This window comes from Papaver somniferum, chromosome 2 (genome assembly GCF_003573695.1).
Source record: "Papaver somniferum cultivar HN1 chromosome 2, ASM357369v1, whole genome shotgun sequence".
Classification (NCBI taxonomy): domain Eukaryota; kingdom Viridiplantae; phylum Streptophyta; class Magnoliopsida; order Ranunculales; family Papaveraceae; genus Papaver; species Papaver somniferum.
Window position 1 is genome coordinate 80,711,312 of NC_039359.1, and position 22,119 is coordinate 80,733,430.

At 37.8% G+C, this 22,119-nt stretch overlaps 2 protein-coding genes across 2 annotated transcripts; both read right to left on the reverse strand.

The window, feature by feature from the left end:
• Positions 1–5,891: 5,891 nt before the first annotated feature.
• LOC113348171 (ABC transporter G family member 36-like) lies at positions 5,892–14,192 on the reverse strand. The gene is made up of 20 exons (XM_026591875.1): positions 13,435–14,192; positions 12,354–12,648; positions 12,053–12,212; positions 11,883–11,959; positions 11,739–11,792; positions 11,473–11,563; positions 9,888–10,788; positions 9,633–9,793; positions 9,424–9,533; positions 9,166–9,313; positions 8,903–9,058; positions 8,633–8,808; positions 8,190–8,522; positions 7,815–8,105; positions 7,645–7,728; positions 7,419–7,552; positions 7,074–7,301; positions 6,781–6,952; positions 6,435–6,689; positions 5,892–6,338 (listed from the first exon to the last, which is right to left on the reverse strand). The coding sequence occupies exons 1-20, from the start codon at positions 13,797–13,799 to the stop codon at positions 6,066–6,068; spliced, it is 4,464 nt and encodes a 1,487-aa protein (XP_026447660.1). The 5' UTR covers positions 13,800–14,192; the 3' UTR covers positions 5,892–6,065.
• A 4,094-nt stretch (positions 14,193–18,286) lies between these two features.
• Positions 18,287–18,664, reverse strand: LOC113351477 (prostatic spermine-binding protein-like). Its single transcript, XM_026595457.1, has one exon. It carries the CDS (start codon positions 18,662–18,664, stop codon positions 18,287–18,289), a length of 378 nt encoding a protein of 125 aa, XP_026451242.1.
• Positions 18,665–22,119: the final 3,455 nt, after the last annotated feature.

Genomic DNA, 22,119 nt, shown 5'->3' on the forward strand with positions numbered 1-22,119 from the left:
TTGCTCTATATTTTAGAGGGACCCCTAAGGGAAAATATTTTATAGCGGTTTTTAAGCATTCGCGATTTTCCTTAACGGTTTTTTCGGAGTTGCCAAGCTCAAGTTGAGCATCTACTACATATGCTAGTAGTAGGTGTATTAGGGTGTTTTATCCTGGAGATATCCGTCCTGTGAGGGCTATAGCATCACTCTTGAGTGTAGCCGGGCGCTAATGTCTTAAGGACAGCGTGTTGAACACGTGACTCACTCTATTTTCCAAAGTTTTGCCTTGTTGCTGTTGCGGAGATACGGGGAGCTTGTTCGTTTCGTCAAAGCAATCACTTCCATTATAAAGGAGCTAAGTATCAATAACTTTTGCTTATTTGATTTTTCTTTGTTTTTGATTATTGCAACCAACAATCTTAAGACATTATCATTTGTAATAATCGAAAACGATTGATTGGTTTGTGAATCATGGATGTTAATTGTGGAGTGAAAAAACAAAAACGAATTTCTGGTCAGCTGTAGAGTTTCAATTTTATCTTTTAATCTAGAAGGAATTTCGATGAACCCTTTTGACACAACGTAGTAGACATCCTGATAGTTACCCGCGTAAAATTTCAGAATTTTTGGAGTTGTAAAAGTATTTTTTTGATATTTTACAAAACAGAAAAACGTTTCTGAAAAATTCTGACGAGCAGAAAATTGTTGTTAACTAAATTAATTTTTGTGGGGTAACCATGAGTTTTTTGAAACGCTGATTCAAACGAAGTTTGTATATATAAATGTTATCTTCAAAACTCATATTTTACTTTCTGATTTGGAATTTTGATTTGTGAATAAAGGTGTCATCTCCGAGGGACATGGCTAATAGCCGCATGTGGTTGGAAACAAATCTTCCAAAGATGGCAAAGGTGAGAACATCGAACGAAACTATAAGCATGGTCTTCATGATAAAGGTATATTTCGTAAACCTGAATCCGGAATTACTTTAGTTAAGGGTGAGTGTTATGTTTGTAAAATTTCTGGCCACGCGGCAGTAAATTGTAGACAACATAAAAACCTTAATAAGTAGAAAGTTAATACTAATTTAGTTGAAACAAACTAGAACGAGTTTGGTGGCATGATGTCGGAAGTTATTTTAATAACCAATGTGAGAGACCAGTAGGTGGACTCTGGAGCCACCAAGAATGTTTGTTGAAACAGAGACCTGTTCACCTCCTATCATAGGATAGGGGATGTCGAGAAACTCTTATTGAGTAACTCATATGCAATAGAGGTTGCATAAAAGGAAAAGGTCGAGCAGAAGCTCATATCTGTAATGTTCTCACATTGAATGAAGTTTTCATGTTCCGAGCATATGCGAAAATCTTGTATCTTGTTCTGTTGTAGATGGAAAAATATTTAAGATCTTAATTGAATCTGGAAAACTTGTTGTAACTAGGCAGTGATTTTTTAAGCAAGAGTTATAGGACTTTGGGTCTATATAAGCTTAACGGAAAAACTGATGATGTGAACGTAGTTGATTCTTGTGATATCTTTGTGTGATTGATTGTTTTACGTGGTAGACTTGGAACCGTAAACTTTAAGTCAATGCTTAACTGGCTAGCATAGGCTTCGTACCCAAATTTAGTTTGGATTTTGAACACAAAAGTGAAATCTGTGAAGAATCAAAATATGCTATAAAATCTTTTAGCACAAATGTTCAGAGTAATTATAAGCCTTTAGAATTAATTCAGTTAGGCCTAGTTGACATGAGTTCAACCCAAAACCACTGTGGTAAAAGATGGTTATAACTTCCGTAGATGATTGTACGAGGTACTATCTTGTATACTTGCTTAGGATAAGGATGACGCCTTAGAAGCCTTAAGATGTATAAACTTGAAGTTGGAAACCAATTAGAAGCCTTGAACATAACAACCGTATCCTTAAGGAGATGATAATTTCCATGTTGATTAGTTCAGGATTACCTGCGGCCTTGTGGGGGGAGGCAGTCCTCTTAACTAGTATATCCTGAATAAAGTACCCTTTTAAGAATCAGATGAAACTCCATATGGTTTATGGAACGGTAGATGACCTTCTTATGAATGTGTCAAAGTGTGGGGGCGTTTGATTAAGATTGTAATTCCTCTTCCTAAAAGAACTAGATTGAAACCAAAAATGTTGATTGTGTTTTCGTATAGGGTATATTGAGTATACTTCTACAAATAGATTTTTGGTTGTGTGTTCTGATTTTTTCTGACATTGATGTGAATATTATTACGGAATCTAGGGATGCTGAGTTCTTTGAACATGTTTATTCTAAACCTGTACCTCATTAGAGATGTGTTGTTGATCCCCTAGATTTATTTTCAAATAGTCAGAACTTATTTTAAAGGAAGATGAAGTTGATGTTGAGCCTAATAGAAGTAAAATAATTAGACTTGAGACTTCTTATGAAACCGACTTCATAACATGCCTAGCTTAGTCCGAGCCACAGACTTGTAAAGAAGCCTTGATATCTACTGAAACCCCATTCTGGTAAAAAGCTTCATTTAGTGAAATGGACTCAGTCTGTTGGAACCAGACTTGGGAGCTTGCTAGTTTACCTCCAGGTTGTAAGACCATGGGATGTAAATGAGTCTTTAAGAGGAAACGATAGGTAGATGAAACTGTGGAAAAATATTAAGCTAAGTTGGTAGCTAAAGGCTATAAACTAAAAGAAGGTGTAGATTTCCTTGATTCTAATTCAATTGTGACGGAAATTACTTCCGTTGAGATACTAATTGTTATTGCTGCCATAAAGAACGTAGAGATACATCAGATGGATGTTAAGACAGCTTTTTCTAAAACCGTGAATTAGGTAAAGAAATTTACATAGATCAACCTGAAGACTTTGTAGTGAAAGGTTGTGAATACAAAGTTTGTAATTTGAAAAATCTTTGTATGGTTTTCAAATAAGCATGTAAACAGTGACATGGAAAATTTAATCATGTGATAATGGATAGTGGATTTAAATTAATGAATCTGACAAGTATGTTTACAAGTAACTTGTTAAGGATGTCTGTGTAATTGTATGCTTGTATATTGATGATATGCTTGATACAAACATAGATGTGATCAATTCCACTAAAAAGATGCACTGAATGAGAACATTGACTTGAAAGACTTGGGCCCTTTTGATGTAATCTTAGGGATGAGGATTAGAAGATAATCAAACATTTATAAGTCTTAGTCGTTCTCATTATGTTGAGTTGTGCTTAAGAGATACAATCAATCTGATTGTAAACCTGCTTGTACTTCGTACGATTATTCTTGTAGTCTCAAGAAAAATAAGGGTAGTGGAGTATCTTAACTTGAATACTCAAAAGTTATAGGATGTCTGATGAATTTAATGAACTGTAAGAGTCCAGACATTGCCTATATTATGAGTAAGTTAAGTGGATATAATTGTAGTCCAGAGCAAGAGAATTCAGATGCACTGAGTAGAGTATTATGGTACCTAAAATACTCTTTTGATTTATGAAAGGTATCTTGTTGTCCTTGGGACTTTATGATGCAAACTGGATAGTTGACTCAGAGGAGTCTAAGTCTACGAGTGGATATGGTTTCACTCTAACATGTGGGTTTGTTGTTGGAAGATTTCCAAACAAACATATCGCTCAATTCATTATGGAATCTGAGAGTATTGCGTTAGATAAAGCATGAGAGGGGGCCGAGTGCCTAAGATGATTTTTAGAAGACATTCCTCTTTGGCATAGGCATGTGCCAGCTATATCTATACATTGTGTTAGCCAAGCTATAATAGTTAAAGCTAAGAAATAACTAATCTCAATCGGCGTTATTTCCATTGATTGGATAAAGTCCAAGGAGAATATCGCGCAATCTTTGACGAAAGGTTTGTACAAAGAGATAGTTAAAAATGCATCGAGGGGGTTGGGGCTTAAGCTCATATATTAAACTTGCCATGAAGGATACTCAACCTTGCTGACTGGAGATCCCATGATCAAGGTTTCGAATGAGACAACTAATTTGTGGTGGGTAAAGGTAAACACTATCAGAGATTTTCATTCTATGTCCCTTCCCTATGGTGTAGACGTGATAGTGTGACTGCATGTGGAGGATGACTTTTTAATAAGTCTTAATGAGTTCTATAGTTTCAATTTAAGATTGAAGTGGGGTGTAGCAGTAACACTCTTTATGGAAACTCACCTATCTGAATGAGGAAGTGGGTCGCTTCCTGTGAGAATATGAGCTGATTCTCTAGAGCATTCTGAGAAACAGGATACGTCCAGGGCCAAAACGGACAAAACGGCACGAGCTTGGCAGCAATCTTGGAGATATCACCCGTGGTTGTTATCACGAATTACATCAAATGCTAGCAGTTCAAGACATAGTTCACTGTCTCTAGCAAGTAATTCTGGTAATATCTCACTAAGCAAAGGTTCAAGACCTCATGGACACCTCTGCCTAAAATGGTATTTCCTGCGTTTTTTATGTGATTTTCATTTTGATGGTTTTGGTACTACTGGAACTTAGGACCTAAAGGTCACTAAGGGTTCACTAGTTCATGCTTTTTCACTTTGGTGAAAGATACCTATAGTCTCACCATGTGAGAATTAAAGATGAAAGCTCTCAATACTATTATGATTTATGCAATCCATAGTATGACCCTGGGGTCAACACACTTTTGTGTGAGGGAGAGGACGTAGAAATGACTAGTATGATTTCAACACTTGCACGATCAGTCTGTTTGGATCGTGAGGTTGGGATGTTTATTTACCAAGATCTATCTGTGTTTTCATGTTTTATTGAGTTTTCATTCATGTGGGGGATTGTTGGAAAACAATTAATAAAAAAATAATTTTTTAAAGTTTTAATAAAAAATTATAATTTATTGTTTTATTTTGTGAATGAAACTTTTTACTCCCACATCGTGGAGTTTCCAATTTTTAGTAGTTTTAAGAAACTATATAAAGCTTTTAGTCCCACATCGGGGAGTTTTTCTTCTTAAGTTGTATTTGTCAATTATATAAAGAAATTCACTACTTTTGTAAAATCTATGGGAAAGGGGTTGCTCTATATTTTAGAGGGACCCCTAAGGGAAAATATTTTATAGCGGTTTTTAAGCATTCGCGATTTTCCTTAACGGTTTTTTCGGAGTTGCCAAGCTCAAGTTGAGCATCTACTACATATGCTAGTAGTAGGTGTATTAGGGTGTTTTATCCTGGAGATATCCGTCCTGTGAGGGCTATAGCATCACTCTTGAGTGTATCCGGGCGCTAATGTCTTAAGGACAGCGTGTTGAACACGTGACTCACTCTATTTTCCAAAGTTTTGCCTTGTTGCTGTTGCGGAGATACGGGGACCTTGTTCGTTTCGTCAAAGCAATCACTTCCATTATAAAGGAGCTAAGTATCAATAACTTTTGCTTATTTGATTTTTCTTTGTTTTTGATTATTGTACCCAACAGAGACTGTTAGGGAATAATAATACTCTCTCTGTTTCATAAAAAATGATACTTTCAGTTTTTATGACAGGCAAAAGGAAATTTGAATAAGATGGCATTGGCAAATGCAACCCTTTGCTCCAGGATGCAGAACTGAACTGCCATAGCTGTATTGGTTTTTTGGATTTTTTTTCTTTGTAACAGGGGATGGAAACATAGTGGCAGATATGGTAGAAACTAGAATGAGATATATTGTGACTCGCATTTGGGAAGACATTTACCAAGCAGTCACCTTTGAGCAAAGTGCCAAAATGCACTCCAGAAAAGAAAAGTGTGAAAATGCAATCCAGCTATCCGCGAATCAGTTGCACAGCACAGCAATGTGAATAATTCCCTTTCATTTATAAAATTGTTAAAAATAAAAATCAATACAACTGAGATGTACAAAGGATGTCTTTCATCCTTTGATTTACAATGAAAAATCTAAACAAAACTATTAAAATATTTACTTATATAGCCTCGTACATATATGTACACAAAGATTGGTAATTTCTAGCATACATTGACTAAACATTCTCTTAACAATGATCTCTATAATCCTTCCCTAAACCAGCTTGGTTGCAACTTCAGACTACATTTCCTTCTGTGATGCTTCTGTCTACCTTGTTTGGAAGTTCAAGGTTTTGATGCAATATGCATACATGAATGCGAAAAAGACCGTGAATCCGACTAAAACACCCGCAACAGGTCCCATGAAATCGGTTTGATATCCAAAGTGCTCTTGAACATAAACGTTAATAGCCTTAGGACTTGATTGTCCAGGGAGTGTGATTGTATCAGTAACATCTCCATATTGTGATAAAATAAGACCGTAAACAGTCCATGCAACCGGGCATATCCAGTAATACCATACCCAGTACTTTGGAATTTTCTGCATTTTTTTACCAGTTTAAATATCATTAGTAATCTTAAATATTGATCTCTAGATACCATTTATGGGAATTTAGTAAAGGGTGAGTGAACTTACAGGTCTGGGAATGAAGAAACCGGAGAAGAGATTGAAGAGTGAGTAGAAAGCGGCTGCGAAGATTGCTGCAACTTGGTGGTTCGGTGTGATAGAGACCGTCATCATTCCGTAATAAGTGAAGTAAAGGAACGAAAAGAAGGTTACAAAGTAGAACCAGAAAAACTTCGCTACTGTCCACTGAAAGCTGATCATTGCATACACAATAAGTGTGTAATATGTAGTTTGAACCAGTACGTATGGTATTTCAGTAACAACCTGCATTACAACATCAAAATCTTCAGGACTGAAGCACAATTACGCGTAAAAATCGAACATAAGCTATTTTGACTTCTGAACACCAAATTACCTGTGAAATAGCATATGGTAGTGCTGAGTACATTCCTGCAGCTCTTTCTCGATAGAAAACTGTTCTTTCGATAGCAACAATTGGTTGCACGGTCGAACAATTGTTGATACCAACAAACAATACAGCAGCATACATGGCACCAACAATAATATTCAAATCGGTCGAGGAATCCCTGTGTCATAGAAAGAGTACAGGTTTAGCTCCAATGAACAGTCACATAACCATTTAACTCCTATATGTCATTGTACTCTGTTTAAAGTTAGGCCAATAGAGATATGTGGACTGATGCATACCTTTTGGTTCCAACCTGCCAAAAGACTGTCCCGAGCAAGAGAGCAGCAGCCAAGGTGAAAAAGTATCTGACAAGATTATAATCTGGACTTCTCCAGTAAGTCCACCATTGTTTCCAAAGGCAAGATTTGAATTGACCCCATGTTGATTGAGAATATTGAGTAGGAAAATAAAGATCTTTTGATCCTGGGGGTGGTGTGCTTAGCTCCTTCACCATTTCCTTGGTTCGTCTGTTTATAATCCAAAAAAGTAAACTATATTAGATTTCAGCTTGAACCATGTGATGAACAGCATGAAATTCAGTTTTATAACTTGTTTGCTCTGCTAGATGGTTTATTTTGACTTACCCGAACAATGCAGATGATCTATAGTGCTCAGCGAAATCCATCCCAAGACGAACTTCAGCTGCATTATTGCTTACTTCCAGCATCCATGTTGCAGGGTTGTACTTCTCTTTGATTTTTGGAACACCGGGAATAGCCTGAGGTAAAATGAGAAATGGAGGCCGACATTAAGCACGGTGTAAATTGCATATCTATAACAAAGTTACGGAGAAATGAAACATCTGTATACCTCAAAGTATTCAACAATCTTATGGGAATGCTTGCCCAAAGGTCCACCGTAAATAACTTGACCTCCCCGCTTCATCAATAAAAGCTGTTGCAATAAAATGCATTTCATTAGATTACAAATTCCTGAGAGAGAACTTGGGAGAAAGCTTCAAAGAGAGAGGAGCTAGTTACCTCGTCGAAAGATTCAAAGATATCAATGCTAGGTTGATGAATTGTACAGACAACTGTCCGTCCGGTATCAACCGTGTTTCTAACAGCTCTCATAACAATAGCAGCTGCCCTTGCATCAAGACCAGAAGTTGGTTCATCCATGAATATAATAGAAGGATTAGCAACAAGCTCCACGGCTATCGTCAATCTCTTTCTCTGCTCTGTTGAAAGTCCTGAAACTCCTGGAAGTCCAACTATAGCATCCTTCAAATTCTCAAGTTCTACAAGGTCCATTACCTCATCAACGAAGATCTGTGAAACATTCGAAAGGTTAAAATTAAACCTGGTGCTCAAAATTCAATATCGGTCATCTGAAATAAAAGAACACTATCTTACCATCTTATCCTCTGCCTTGATCTCCTTGTCGAGACGCAGAAATGCAGAATAGATTAAGGATTCTCTAACAGTAACTTGTGGAGAGTGTATATCATTTTGTTCACAGTATCCTGAAATTCTTGCGAAAGTCTCTTGATTCTTGACGTACCCGGAAATTTTGACATCTCCTTCAATGTAACCTCCAGTTTTTCGTCCGGCAAGAACATCCATAAGTGTTGTTTTTCCTGCTCCACTAACTCCCATTAGTGCAGTTAGGACACCAGGCCTGAAAGCTCCAGTCACTTCTCTTAGTAGTTGTAATCTGTCTTCTGGAACTCCTTGAGCTTTCATTTCCTGTAAAATTTGAAATTTCTTAGTCAGAGTTTACTCATTTTTAAGTTTTAACTTCAAAAATTATGTCAAAGATCAAAAAGTTTAGAGTTGTCAGAAAATATTAGTCTTACAGGAGGCATGTCGACGAAGTAATTTACGGCGTTGAAGGACATGGCTAGAGGTGTGAATGGAAGAACCATTCCTTTCTTTGCAGCAACACCGTTTGCTCCGTCAAAAGAATCAACATGTCTACTACCATTCCCATGCGACCTCATTACACTACTCATTCTTTGTAGCGCCATCTCTCCTGAAAAAGCAGAAAATCATCTCTATGCATGAGAATTTGTATATGAAGTCTAAATAGATTTTCTTCTCATAAATCTCGTCTTTTTGGTACTTACTCGAATTGTTTCCATCGGCTTCCCTCAAAGATCTAGGTACTGCATCAATTTTCGACCGCGATGGTTTAAGCCTTGGTTCTTCTTTTGTTCCTTCAGGGATTGTTTCCATTTCGTCAGCTGTTTCATCACTTATTATAGCTTGAGGTCCCCCAACAGCTGTTGCATGGACACGAAATTGATCCAAGTAAACAATACTGATTTTGGATAATCCAATTCAAAAATATGCACAGTTGAACATTCCAAAGATATGAGAAAGCACTTACGATTTAGGTACATTAGCGCGAGCGTGAAGATAATGTTAAATAGAACAGTGAACCCGAAAAGGGCAGCAGCACCAATCCAGTACCAATACTCCAATGGGTAGATAGCGAAGTTCCTAAGTACTTGGATGCCCAACGGAACGCCGTCTACCTGTAAATTTCATTCACATACTTATTGGAAACCACATCTTGCTTTTCAACCCAAAATGGAATGTACTTGTATATTTTTTGACTATGAACATAAACTAATAGGCAACCTACCAGTTGGTTCATCCACCTAGGGGAAAACATCTCATTAACTGCCAATGCTTTCACACTGTAAGAAAGAGGCGAGACCCAGTGACCCCAAATCCACCATTTTGGAATCAAGTCTGTTGCAAAAAGAAGGGAAAACATGATGCAAACACTAAGTAAATTTGTATGTAGTTTTATAAATCATAAATCATAATGATAAATAAGAATTCACTTACTCTGAGGAAGGATAAAACCACCAAGTAGAAAGATGAGAAGAAGAGAAAGAGCTCCTCCAGTATTAGCAATCATCATACTCCTTGACACTGCGGCAGTGGCTTTGAAAAGTCCAGCAGCCATTTGTTGAATCAAGAATACGAGCAAGAATTGCTTGAAAAACCTGCAAAGAGTTAAAGAATTAGCACCATCAAACAGAAAAATCTGCATTGTCGGACTGGAAAATGAACTTCTAAGATGTTGTTCAGGTTTAGTACCTGCTAGCTTCGGGTGCGAACCCAATGGTGAAATAGGTCATGATCATCCAAACTAGGGACTCAAGTACTGAAATTGGGATTTTCAGTAGGAAGTCAGGGAGAGTGTAAGTCCATGCTGGATAGAACAACAGATCTCTATGCTTATAAAACACTGGAAGTCTGCCAATGACTAGTGAGAGCTCAGCAAACCCATTAAACATATTAGTGACCATGCCAAAGATAAGAGCACCGATAAAGAGTCCACCATCCTCTTGGTTCCTTGTTTTCATTCTAGTCCTTAAGAACACAGTCGACGTGATGAGAGCAACAATGATGATTTGAACTGTCTTGAAAACATACACGAATGAGTTCCTTTGTAGAAGAAGCCATTCTCTAGCAAAATTTGCTCTGAGGAGTTCTTTAGTAGGGACTGAATCTTTGTTAAAGATTAGAGCTGCTCTGTGGCTCACGCTCCTGTCGTAAGGGATTGATAGCTCGTTTTCTAGACGTAGCCCGACGTGGAACCTCTTGAACCGGTTTGCAAATTCGCTAACGGGTATGTACCTGTACTTTTTATTCTTGTCTACCCAATATTGTTCTTGATCTTTTCTTGATGTTACCTCTTGAAGAAAATCAGCAGTGCCCTTCCTTTCAGGACATCTGAAGCCACATGATTCGAAGAACTCGACGACGTGTTCACGTGGACCCTGGTAAACAATTTGACCTTCGGATAACAAAATAATGTCGTCAAATAGGTCGAATGTCTCAGGCGCTGGCTGAAGCAGTGACATCAAAATGGTGGCCTCAGTCAAATGCACAATTTGTTGCAAACACTTGACTATCTGAAATGTTGTTGAACTGTCCAACCCTGTTGATATCTCATCCATGAACAATGTCTTTGTTGGTCCCACTATCATTTCCCCTGTAATTTTTTTTTGAAGAGTTATTTAGTGTGTTTTTTTAATTGATAAAAAATTTGGTGTTGACGAGTTTTAAAGTCATATTACAGGTACCATCACTTTCAGGGTTATTTCACTTCTTTACTACAACATCATGCTTCAGATAACAAACCGACGGCAAATTGCGCAACAAGTCGCTTTTGAAAGGCAAACCCCACATTTTACTTTTGATTTTCTTGAAATTTACTCTAAGATTATAATTAGATTAAACGTTAATCCAATGCCTAATCAACCCACTTCTCCTAATCTATATATATATATATGTCATAATAGGGTCCCAAAAACCAAATGACAAGAAATATTCTGCCATCATGCTCCATGATTTTTGATAATGTTTTGAGGACTTTAGTTAAAGTTTCCTTGCAAAAAGAAAAACTTTAGTTAAAGTGGAGCAGCTAGCTATCATGAGTGGTTGTTCTTGTTTTATTGTATTTTTAGTCCTAAGATTTCATTATTATTTTTTTAGTACTTCCATATCGAATCTCTCCAACTAGACTTCCATTTTACACTTCTTTAATCTTAATTCTTGGAAAATTTCCATAAACATTTTTTAAGTGAAAAGAAATTCTGTCTACTCTAAAGTTTATTTATTTATCATCAATAGTAGTTCTTTTAAGGAAAAATGTGGAAGTAGGAAGAAATTGAACCTGTAGTTACACGCTTCTTTTGGCCGCCGGATATTCCTCGAATCATTTCGTCTCCGACAATGATATCCCTACACCCTTCTAGCCCGAGTAACTGCATAATCAAAAAATTTAAGAACATTAGAAAGATTATAATGTAAATTATTGTCCGTTTGCACAATGTAAAACTTAAATGTCAAATCATTTCATGTTCCAAAAGTCTTAAATGTTTGAATATATTTCTCCAAAAACTTAAATAATTATATGAAGATTAATTAACAATAACTTACTTTTAGAGTGTAATCAGTTATAAGACTGCTCTCAGCTCCTTCAACTGCCGTAGCCTAAACAAAAAGAAAACAGTTAATTTAGTTTTCTGCAGTAAACTACTTATTTGAAGGCAGTAAATTTCTTTAAACTTGCATTTTTATTACTTTCATGAAGAGATCAACTTCAGCCTCAGGGAATATGCCTGCATCTTTTTCTCGCTTCGCCAACTCCGTTAACAAATCTGTTTACACGATGTCCGTTATGGTTAAAATCGAAATTTCAAGTAAAATGACAGAATGAATTTTGTGTTAAGAAATTTTGAAATAAAATTTACCGTATCGTGATCCAACCCCTTGACATCTTGCCGAGAAATCTAGAGTTTCTTTAACAGTCATTATTCCAATATGAACATCATTTTGACTGATATAAGCTGAGGTTTTCTGCGGTACAAATTCTTTGAGTTTATGCCCATTATAGGTTATCTCTCCTTTTACCTGCAGTAGAAAACAATTACACTTCAGTAAAATTAACACATTTGAGTCAATAGCTAGGTCAAATTATGTCAATGTCATGGTACTAGGCCTAGGCCAATAATGCAACTAGCTAGTACTAGATTAGTTAAATTAGTCACACACCTTTAGACCAGGATCCAGCTTTTCGGCTAGCGCGAGTAACAAAGTCGTTTTACCGGACGACGGAGGACCTAACAAGAGTGTCATCCTTGAAGGTTTTAGAATTCCAGAGGCATCTTTAAGAATAGTGAGCTTGGTTCTTTTAGTTAGACTGATTCCAACTGTGTCAAGAGCCGATTCAGCTATGTTTCTTGCTGTGTTTATCAGTGTTGGAAGTGCTCTACCCCCAACATGACAATCTGCTTCAATTCTTAAATGCTCATATCTTACTTCCACTGTTGGTAACTTGATTCCAACCCTGCATTTCCACCAAAAACCAATGAAATCATCAGTTAATCAAATCGCTCAAGCTCGTCATTGACTCGGTTAACTCGCATTGACTCAGTCTTGTCCATAATTAAAATTAACACAAGTTGTAAAATGGCTTCCGGAGTAGAAAACAAAATTTTAATTATTGATGCTTTAGTTTTGTCAAGGTCACCTAACTTGGAAAATGAAGCAGATAAGAGTTTGATTTTCAGTTCAAGAACAGTCAGTGAACTTAACGTGTTGAAAATTGCATAATATCCGATCCGAAACGTGATCTGAGTTCGAATACTGTATATTTTATTGATTAAAAATTGTTAGTTTGTTTAGTTATAATTTATGGAGAAGGAAATGTAAAAATGACTAGAGTATTCTTGAAAAAGATTAGCACCCTATACGTACTTATTTAATTAAGCATGTAAGTGGGAAGAAGAATACCAAAAAGAAAAGACATGCAACAACTCCAACCATTACAAAGAAAAAAACACAAGAAGATGATGATAATGTGCAGAATAAAATAAGAAAAGAAGATAATCATAAAGATGAACCCTAAAATGATACAAAGAAACTTCTTAATTAGTCAAAATTATACTTTGATCGCTTCAACACGTTTTGTAACATGTGTGGCAATAATCATATCACCCATTGTAGATTTTATCGTAGTTTGAAATGTTTTTCAAAAATTAAAAATATAATGAAATTTCTTTTCGCCGATCAGAGAAAAGAAATTGTTTAAACTTATCAAAAAATTCTAATAAAAATTGAAAAATGGACTTACTTGTCGATACGATTACGGAATTTCTTCAAGAACTTTTCATTATCTTCTTCAGCAACTTTGAAAATCCTTTCAATAAAAGCTAATCTTTCATTAACATCCAAATTACGAACATCCACTTCTTTATTAACAACCTGCTGTCGATTATTCTGATTCTGATGTTGTTGTTGTTCATTATCGACATACGATTGTAAAATACTAGTTCTCAATCGATCATAAGTCGGTAATTTCTCTAACGCCGCCCATCTTAACGCTTCTTCATCATCATTTACATGTCTATTTGACATTGATGATCTTGAAAACACATCTTCCATTCCCCAATTCGTTCTACTCATACTCCTACTTATACTTCTCCCTAATCCGTCCATCTTTATCCAATTTATTTCTCACCTTTCAGAAAACGAATTCAAAGAATTATCTCTGAAAATGTACTTTGTTAGGGTTGTTGAGAGCTCAGGATCAAGAAACCCAGTCTTTATAAAACATAAATGTTTTTAGGTAATGAGTTGAATTCTAGAGAGTTGTTGAAGAAGGCTGAGATGGTAAGCAAACTCGAGTTGAAAGAGAAGAGGAGGAGGACCAGTTCTTAAGTTTTTGTTGTTCAGAGCTGCTTGTTGCTGTTTTTAAGAATAGCTCTCATTCTTGCTTTGGGTTTCTCTTTTTGCTTTAAATAGGGGGTGTGGAAATGAGATTGTGGAAGGGATATGTTGGGGAAGATGTGTGAAAGGTGAGAAATTATAAGTAGAGTTTTGTGATTGGGAATATGAGGAGATGAAAGGGAAAGTGGTCTTCACAAGTTGGTGGTGGTGGTGAAAAAAATACTTTTGTTTTATGGGCCGACACCCTTGACCAGTGCACCCAAAATGGTGGCTAAAACTAAACTAAGTCCGAAAAAAACTAAACGTGCCTAAATCTTTCTGTTTCCTGGAAGAGACGGGTTGTCGAAGGCAGTGTATTGTGTGCTTCTGGTAAAGTGCTCAAGTGACGACACTCTACTCCCCTACAATCCTATTAAACTGTTTTTTAAAAAATTTAAGGCGAAAATGGGGAAATTTAAGTAAAAAAATGGTCACTGGGAGTGACAAAAAAACAAATACAAGTGTATGGAATAAATTATCAAGGGTAATCGTCATATGCCAAGGGTTATTTTCCGTATAAAATTAGATGGCCGCTATGGCATTGGGAGACCAACAAAAACCCGACTTCTCAGTAAATGAACTGGAAGAAGAAGAAGAAATTTGTTTTGAAATCAGAAGGTCAAACTGAAATGACGTAATCATCAGGATTTAGTCCGGTTGGCTAGGAATCTTCATTCACGGGTCATATCGAGTCTTCACTTACAGGTTTGGAGATCTCATAAAATACTCCATTTATATAAATCTAGTTCAGTATAAGTTCTTAATGTGTATGGAAGATTATCGTCGAAAGCGTATAGTATCTGGATTTCCCAATTCCTCCAGAAACCAAACCCCTTTAGTCCCGAGCAAGTCGGGGTAGGGCAGAGATAATATCTCGTGAAGATCCTATCTCATAAAAGTATTGCTAAGTTTCTACGCCGGCTCGCCAGCCTGGGCAACCTGTGCGGAGACAATATTCAATCCTTGGCACATTCCGTGTCGCGGGTGGAATAGGGAGTGGGCACACTATTCCAGCAGGGTTTACGTATTCGCGACAGTTAGTGTAGCATACCCACTATATTCCTGCCCAGGACTGCAGGACTACAGGGAGGAGTCCTCCCCTTCACGATCTTGCTGCCTGCATAGCTAGGGTTTGGAGGTCCCTCCTTCACAATAGGCCAGTATTTTTTCACTTGTTCACGACTTCGAGGGACAATTAACGATACCTTCTCCGTAAGATATGTACATGAACCAACAGGTCTTTCCCGAAGATGAATCTGGAAAGGTACTGAAGAGGTAATCGAGATTGTTGTTCGATGCACGCTCAGCATGTCCGCCTGGAACGGTTCGTCCCTGGTGCTCTGATATCTGTTGTCTTAACTGACTTGAGTTACTGGTGCTACTATTGACGATCGTTGGAAGACAATATGTGTTGGCGCATCGGTGGTGTTTGGTTCTCTAGTGCTTGTTGGCTCTCTGCCCTGGGCGGCGAACGACAAGCCAGAGTACTTAGGCACACTAGGTAACTGACTAACACCTTCCCTAAGTCGCGTCTAGGCGATCCCAACGAGGTGATAGGAGGGGAAACTAGTCACTGTTTGCTTGGAAAGAATTTTTCCGATTTTGTGCGGCAAACGCCGCAACCTTGAACCCCGCCTATATGTTCTCCCCGCACAGACTGTACCCCAGCCACGACTAAAGGAGCGGGTTGTTGGTATCGATAAGACCAATGTGAAAGCAGTCAAACCTTCTATGAATATGACAATTACCGATAATTTGTGAGCGCGTACCAGCGGTATCGACGCGCCGAGCCCGATCCTGGGTGGAGCGATAAATTTAGCTAGGGCTGGGTCGTCACCCCGTACTGAAACTTCCGATATCTTTTATGACGCGCCGAATCGCCCGAGTCCAGTGTCAAGTTTTCAAGGGTTACTATGTCGACGCCCCGATATAGTGTCAAATAGTTAAAGGTCTTCGCATCACCAAGGGGTGCGGGGGGCAAGGAGGCTAGTCGCGTCAACTAGGTCAATTAGGACAACTAGGATTCGCATGGGTAGTTGGAACGTAGGATCGTTGATGGGTAAGATTATGGAGCTGACAGATATGGCGCGCAAGAGGAAGGTGGACATCCTTTGCGTTCAGGAGACAAAGTGTCCGAGCCAGATAGCAAGGGAAGTAGAAGGCACAGGTTTTAAGCTTTGGTTGTCGGGAGAAAGAACCTATCAGAGTGTAGTGGGCATCTTAATCAACAAGAACCTGGCGTAGAAAGTCGTCGAAGTTCGAAGACAAGGAGACAGATTAATCCTCGTGAGGCTTTTGTTAGGTAAGATGGCTTTTTACGTTATTAGTGCTTACCGCCACACGATCGCTCTTCAGGCGTACAAGTTGGCTTTTTGGGATGCCCTGGATGGATTAGTAAGCAGTGTGCCCGCAAGAGAAAAGATGTTAATTGGAGGAGACTTTAACGGACATTTCGGCTCGTCCGGAAGGGTATACAATAAGGCCCATGGAGTGTTTGGTTGAAGACTTTCTGAACTTCGCAGTGGCGTACGATCTTATGATCATGAACACCTTCTTTCAGAAAAGGGACTATTTTCTGGTTACCTATGTGAACGCGCATCATGAGACACAAATCGATTTTACTCTCACAAGGAGGGATGATAGGAAAGAGTGTTCTGACTGCAAGGTGTTCCCTGGGGATGGTGTGGACACACAACATAAACTCCTAGTGGCTGACTTCTATCTAGAGACGTGTCTCCAGCGAAAAAGATGCGTTAATCCACCAAGGACTAAATGGTGGAATCTCAAGGAGGATATTGCTGGGGTTTTCAGTGAGAAAGTGCTTTTAAACGGTATACTCTGTGAGGAAGGTGATGCGGGCGCATATGCGGAAGGAAACAGCTAGTCGACTCCAACAACTAGGTGTAGAGGTGCTATAAGAATCAAGAGGAGGAGGAAAACGAGACCCAAAAGACACTTGGTGGTGGAATCCACAAGTGCAACAAGCTATCAAAGAAAAGAAAGACTGTTTCAGAGAGGCTCAGGCACATGAAAGAGAAGAGAATCTACAGAGAGATAAATCGGCCAAAAAGAAGGCAAAACGGGTAATGAGCATTGCGAAAGCACGCGCTTATGAGGGATTTACCGTAAGATTAGCACGGTTGGGGACGAGAAGGATATTTACAAGATTTCTCGTCTAAGGGAGAGGAAGACGCGCGATGTAATCCAGGTCAAATGCATTAAGGATGCAGACGGTCGTGTTTTGGTGGAAGACTCAGAGATAAGGGAACGATGGAAGGAGTATTTCGACGTTCTTTTCAACGGAGGAAGTGGTACTCCTTCAACTCATCTTGGGGGAAACTCCAACCTTGTGAACACGAGAGAGGACACCGTTATCCGAAACATCGACGATAGTGAAGTAAAGGAGGCCCTAAGAGGGACCAAAAGGGGTAAGGCATTGGGACCTGATAACATACCTATCAAGGTGTGGAAGTGTCTGGGAGATGAAGGAATCTTCCAGGAAAATCGGATGCCGGAGGATTGGCGAAGAAGCGTTATTTTCCCGATTTTCAAAAACAAAGGGGATATTCAGAACTGCTCGAATTATAGAGGCATCAAGTTGATGAGCCATACCATGAAGCTTTGGAAAAGGATCATCCATCAGTGTATTCGAAAGGAAACATGCGAAACCAAGAATTAGTTTGGCTTTATATATGCCCATAAGATCGACAACGGAAGCAATTTTCCTGGTAAGACAACTTTGTCATACCCAACAACTGAAATCTTCACCTCGGGTCACAACCTAGAGTTTTTGACAATATCTTTCACAACCTGACATTCATTCTTTAGTGCCTAAGTCTTTATAAGAGTACTCGAAGCTTGACGCCTCAAAACAACAGATGGTATTCTAATAATCCTATTTTTACTTCCATAAAAACACAACACAGTAACAAAAAAAGTATAAACACAACACTTATAGCAAATTATAGAGAATAACTAAATAATAAAAAGTGAGATCGAGATTACTTACAATCGTACAATAGATTTGATATACCCACGAGTTTTTGTATTCGAAGAGCACAGGTCCACCATCTTCGGGTAACCCAATGAGTGAATCACCTGTTTTTTCAGTCATCTTCATGTTATGGAGCGACATGTGAAAATCAAAGGCTTATTTGGTTTCTTATCCTTCTTTTCCGTTGAACTTTATGCTACTAGTTCCACCCGAAGCCTTTTTTCTAGACCGTTACCTTCTTCAAGAACTTCATCTTCTTCGTTATTTTCTCAAGACCTTCACCTTCTCTATCATCTCTATCATCATGAATCCCATCATCATCCTCGTCATCATCCTCATCATGATTACCTCCTTCAGCAGCTGAAATTCCTTGATCATCATCATCTTTACTTCCTCTAGAAGTCGATATTCCTTGATCATCATCATCATTATTACCTCCTCTACTAGGTGGAATTGATTGGTGTTCATCAGTTTCATTGGAATCACTTTGTTCTTCAGATGACGATAGTTGAATGCCGTTTGGTTCGCGTATTTTAAACGTTCCCGACTCCACAAAATCTCCTCTAAGTGTTGCGAGGAGGTTTCGAAGGAGGAGTAGCATGTTTCTTTCCTTTATTTACATTTTGGAGCCTAAAGAATAACATAATATATAAGGAGTCAATTAAAATTGCATATACAAACTACATACTCAGAAACAGTGACATTACATTGCAATTAGTCGTCAAGGTCGATAGTCAAACATAATGACGACTAACTATCTTATGGACTTAGTCGTCAAGGTTATAATTTCACAGACATGACGACCAATATCAAAAATAGACACAAAAAACATTGAATTTTGCTAGTTGTTGGTCATCAGGGTCGAAATTATATCAGACCGACGACCATAGGTTTTCAAAACCTTAACGACTAATTAAAAAATGGAATGTAGGAAAATAAGTTTTTGACAGTCGTTGGGATGATTTAGATTTGCATAACCTGACGACTAATCATAGTTGTCACGGTTTTGGGATGAACATCATGACGACCCTGTGAATGTGACTTTCAGAGATGAAAAATAGTCACGATATTCATCCTAGGAAGATGATGACTAAAATTAAACATGAAAGTTTGTCATGGTAGACGAAGAGATACCCTGACGACACATAACTGCAATTCAACAATTTCGATTATTCTTCCTAATTTGACATTCAAACAACAAAATAAGGTATTGGATTGAGTTTGTGTAATCACTTACTTTCTGAATCTCGTCATTTCTTCAGTTTCTTCGCTTTCATAGATTTTTTCTTCACCCACTGATTTTTTTTCCCGCTTGTATTGTTGCGCATGCATAGTCTTTCCAATATTAGGGGCATCACAATTAGGTTTTCTCTTAGTGTGTTTTATACGCTTCCGCATGTTTGAAGATTAATCACAATGAAAATTTCGAATCGACGAGTATTTTTCGTTTGATCGATGAAGATGGATGAAGAGAGAACCAGTTGTTCGTTAGGATAGAGGACGATGGAGAAGATGAAAATAAAAATGATATTAGAAAATAAATTGGGTTCATTTTAATTAGAATTAGAATCCGCAAGGATAATTTCGTAATTTTATCTATTTTTGACACCCCTTAACCTTGCTTCTAAGGTTTATTCTTATGGCCTTCAAGTCTAGCATCTAGATTGGAAGTCCATGTCAGCTAGAATACCCACCCAAGTCATATGGTCATTCCAATCTAGCATCTAGATGCGCTGTACCATTCCGAGAAAGGTAGAATTTTGGTCGCGCTGAATGGAACAATGCAACCATCTCAGCCGTCAGATCAAAAAATAAAACAATCTCGCTGAACTATTCCGCAAAAGGTTGAATTTTGGTTGCGCTGAATGGAACAACGAAACTATCTCGCTACTAGTTGACATTCAAGATATATGAAAAGAGAAGTAGTGTTGAAGAATAGACAACGCTTTGAGAAAAATTTGCAATGCTTTTTGTCTAAGGTAGAAGCCAAATCTACCTCATAAGACTTAGCCTAAATCCACTTACATTTTTGTATACTGCTATCGGATTAAATGAAAGTTGTAATTAACCTAATTGCATGTTGTACTTCAGTCGTACTAAACACATTTTGATAACCAAAATTACCATTTTTTTAAAGTTTAGATAATGGCAAACCTTGGTAGATGCTAAATTTTAGCATATACATTTTAGTCAAATAAGAAAAGGATTCTTTAAAAAAAGGGACAATAGCTGCTAAATTTCCACATTACTGTGTAATATTCTAGACCCCAATTCTCGAAAAGGGCCGTCTGGACTCTGGAATCACAAAGGTAATAATATCCCAAGAAGCACTGCACCTTCATTTTCTTTTTTATGCAGCACAGCCCCAAAACTGGCCCGTAGTCATTGGTAAGTGCAACAGTGGCGACTCTGCCTAGTGGCAGAACTTTCCAAAAAGTAGGCATAAAATAAGATTTTAGGCGGCTTTCGGATGACTAATCAATGGGCCAAAGGCGCGCCTGAGATTTGGGATCAAAAACACTGTGGATCCTGATACAAAGAAAGCCATGCGGGACAAATCTTCTCTAGAAGGAGTAGCATCATATAGTTCTCTTAAAAACAGAATTTTTTTTTTCTGTGGCACACCAACTTTATGTTGGCAGCCGACCCATGATGCAATCATGAACTATTATTTTCTAGTCAGAGTAACAGTGATGTTACCTTATTCAGATGGACCGTTTGCTTGGCGGCATACCCCATAATACATTTTGAAAGACACACAGTAGCTAATGTAAATGTAAGTGGTGATGTTGATTTTTCTTACGTGGAAAACAATGAATATTGTTTTTGATTTATTTAATTACTGTGTTTTAGATGCAATAAATCAAATAAAGCTTATAAAGAGTCATAATTATAGTTATAGCGTGTTTGGATATAATTATGTTTTTGATTTTTGTTTTTCCAAAAATAAAAATCAGAAATTCAGATATTTTATTTTACAAAAAATCTATTTTTCTGCTTATAAAAGTCATTCTGGAATTCCATACGCAAACTGTCTTCTTACAAAAAACCGTATCTAGTGTTATTGGATTTATTACATTACGGTATCTTCAGTTTCAGCTGAGAAACTAAACCTCTAACTTATAATTCGGGAGCTCAACCCCGGTCAACTGGACTAATCGGGGTTGGTTACAATTTTTTAGTTTTTGGTAGATTTAGAGATTTCAGTTTTATGCTTTCACCAGATGAGGTCATGATAGGATGGGTCCTATTTCACCAGCACACTTGTTGTAAATAGGGTAGAAATCCACCACATTTAAAAGAAGGACCAGAATCACCAGATGGTTGACGACAAGAAATTAACGGGCAAGAAACAGTTAGGAAGTCGCAGATAAAAAAGATGGACGTATTACGTGGGAAGGAGTAGGTGAAGACTTTCTAGGCTTCGGTCGCCTACCCCCGACCTTGTCTCCCTTGGCTCTTGCTGTTGCTGCTACTTCTCTTTGACCTCATTTTGTAAAATCAGACTTCCAAACAGTAAGACTTAATAAAGACCACCTCATCATTGGATTCATCTCTTCTTACAACCCGCCTGGTCTTTGAGCCTACGTCACCTAAAAAATCATAAATGCCATTTAACTCCCATCGCCCTACTATACGAGAAAAGTACAAAATTTTACCAACTTGTCAGTATAAGGACCATAATTTAGACGATGACCTTTAGCTAACCTTTTATGTTCACCAAAAAAAAGTAAGTATGAGTGTACCGCTTGTCCCCATTGGGTTCTTTGTACATCTGTACTAGTAGAACCTTCTTTAACTAGATCTTTTTTTATGCATGGGGTCCTTAAGATTGACGAGATAGAATTTTGTAGGTCGCAGTCCATTCCCTTTTCATACATTATCCAAAGAAACAACAATACACTAGGCTCATAGGTATTGGGTACTGAAATTTAGTAGGTGCAAGTAAGACGAATTAAATGATACTGTTGAAAAGTTACTGGAAACTTTGATCTTAATTGTCAAAAGATTGTTGACAAGTACTACAATCTACCAAGATATTGGAGTATGTATATT